We start from the raw sequence: 2,523 nt of genomic DNA, 5'->3' as shown, positions 1-2,523 counted from the left end.
GTGTATATATATATATATATATATGTACTATTTCAATTATTTTTATAAAAATAAAAGTATTAAAAGCAGAGTTGGCATGTATTCTTATTTCTTATCTTCACGAGTTCCACACCAATAGTTGAACTGCCAAGTGCCAACCTTTAGGACCATGATTGATGGTGCGATTGTTATACACAACAATACCTTGACTTTTTATTAAATGAAATGGAAAATAAAGGATAGAATGAAATAAGTGAAATGTAGAAAGAGATCATATTTTATAGTCCCACAAACCAAGCCATGAATGAGCCAACCAACATGCTAATAAAATAGTATAGGGCATAGGCCAAAGTTACACGACAAAAATTCTTGGTTTACTATACAATAGAGAAGACGAAATGAAAAGATTTATTGAAAGCAATAATAACACACGAAAGAATGTTAATTTGAAAATTAAAACGGAGCAAACAATTTAATTATAAGAAAACAAATTTTAAATTGTTCTTGCCACTTTTTCCTCTTATAATTGTTGAGAAAATTCAAACTTTCTCTTTTTGTAATTATTGGTTGTTTGCTTTCTTACAAGTGTCAAATTAGTATTTCCTTTTTGGAATCAATGGGCAAAATTATGGAAGAGACTTGTTCAAGCAATGGCTTAAATTCTAAGAAGTAAAATCCTAAAATTATTCTTACAGAACTAAAACAAAAATAGTGATTAAGTAGGATTCGTAGGTTGCGGGTAACCGCCAACATAACTTATACTCCATCTTCATACCACAATTCCAGTGATATTGGGATTTACAAGTAGTTCTAATATTTTGTTTAGAAATAATAGTATCATTAACCATAAAAGTTCACTTGTGAAGTGTGAACTATCTTATAGTTAAGAGACCATACGAGAACCATTATGAATATTCTCAAATCTGTTAAAAATATTTATAAACTCAAGTATGTTTCATCCAAATCAGTTACAAGTTTCAACACTGTTGTGTCCGATACCAACAAAGACGCCCTCTTAGAGGCATAGACCACCTTTTTTTTTTGCATAAAGTGACGAATAAATTCATGTGGATTAATATTTCAGACGGATTAGTCTCTAAAAAAAATACCAATAAAATCCTTCAAGATAACAAACACAGACAAATTAGTTCAAATTTCTAGTCTCTAAAAAAAATACCAATAAAATCCTTCAAGATAACAAACACAGACAAATTAGTTCAAATTTCTACCCTAATTATAGAGGTTAATTCGAAGGTAGTGTGTGCACATCTACTATTCTAGAAGACTTTATTGGTGTTTTTTCTTTAAAGACTAATCTGTCCGAACTATAAATCCTCAGGGATTAATTTATTTAATTTACTCTTTTTTTTGTTAGAATGTGAGTTTCCACTTTCTTGTTGAAACAGAGAAATAAAAAAAATGTGGATAAAATGGATTATAGTGTATATCTCACAAGGCCTTCTACAGTTGTATTCAGATGCAAGTTTCAGTAGCTGGTTTCTATTGAGTAAATTACTGGAAGGAATGCAACTTTAATCGCAAATCTCAATGCCAAAACGAAGAAACTGGAATGTCGCAATGCAAACAATTAAATTGACGAAGGTTTAAGTTGAATCAGTCATGAACATAATATATAATTCATAATCAAATGCAACAAAAAAGAACAACAATCTTGCAGACAAAACTTGTTCTACTCTGAATCACAGATCCTGAACGCTCAAACCTGCAAGAATAAATCGGGATAAACAGCATGAAAATCAATCGAATTCTCCACTGTACTTTTCCTCACACCAGATCAGTTTTAAAATCCATGGTAATTTCAACTCAGCTAAACACACATGACCATTTATCTATGCAATTCAGGTTCCTAAAGTCTTGAAATATTGACGGAAAGAAAAGAAATCGAACCTGGAGGAAGTGATTGCTTCAACTTATCAGCTTTCTCAGAGTCAAAGACACAGAGAGTGTAGAGGTACTTGGAGCATCGAACCTTGAACTTCACCACATCTCTGCTCCTCTTGATCTTCACCGATCGTGCATCCTTCCTCCTTGCAGTTAGAAGGAAGTCCTTAATCTCATGAATCTGCTTCGGCTGCACCAAATCACACAGAAATTCAGAAAATTAAGCTAAAGAACAGAAAAAAACCAATACATATTGAACGTTTCAGATATTCAGATCTGAGATGATTCAACAAGCAGAAAATGCGAATCGATTACACAGGTAGAGAAACCGTGAACACTGAACAGATAAAATGAACAACGAAGGTATGTAAAATTGGGTGGGAATAGAGCGAAGTACCATTGTGGACTTCGATTAGGGTTTCCGTCTCGAAGGCTCAAACAGAAGCTGCTAGCTCCACACTCAATTCAGATTTAGAATCGTCCCTTTTTAGGGTTTGGAAACTAAACCCTAGAGACCATAATGCGAAATGACGTTTCTATCCTTCGGAAGATGGGCCTCAATCTGGGCTAGGCCCAAAATATTTGGGTTCTTTTGTTTCACTCTGTCTCACTGAATCTGTTTCATTCGGATCCATTTGTGCT

General features: G+C 33.4%; 1 protein-coding gene across 1 annotated transcript; it reads right to left on the bottom strand.

Annotated features, from left to right (window-relative positions):
* LOC107611814 (60S ribosomal protein L38) lies at window positions 1,531–2,430 on the bottom strand. The gene is made up of 3 exons (XM_016313703.2): window positions 2,279–2,430; window positions 1,888–2,071; window positions 1,531–1,702 (listed from the first exon to the last, which is right to left on the bottom strand). Exons 1-3 carry the CDS (start codon window positions 2,279–2,281, stop codon window positions 1,680–1,682), a joined length of 210 nt encoding a protein of 69 aa, XP_016169189.1. The 5' UTR covers window positions 2,282–2,430; the 3' UTR covers window positions 1,531–1,679.

This window comes from Arachis ipaensis, chromosome B08, assembly GCF_000816755.2.
Source record: "Arachis ipaensis cultivar K30076 chromosome B08, Araip1.1, whole genome shotgun sequence".
In the NCBI taxonomy this organism is placed as follows: domain Eukaryota; kingdom Viridiplantae; phylum Streptophyta; class Magnoliopsida; order Fabales; family Fabaceae; genus Arachis; species Arachis ipaensis.
This window is presented reverse-complemented; position numbering and strand designations above follow the sequence as displayed.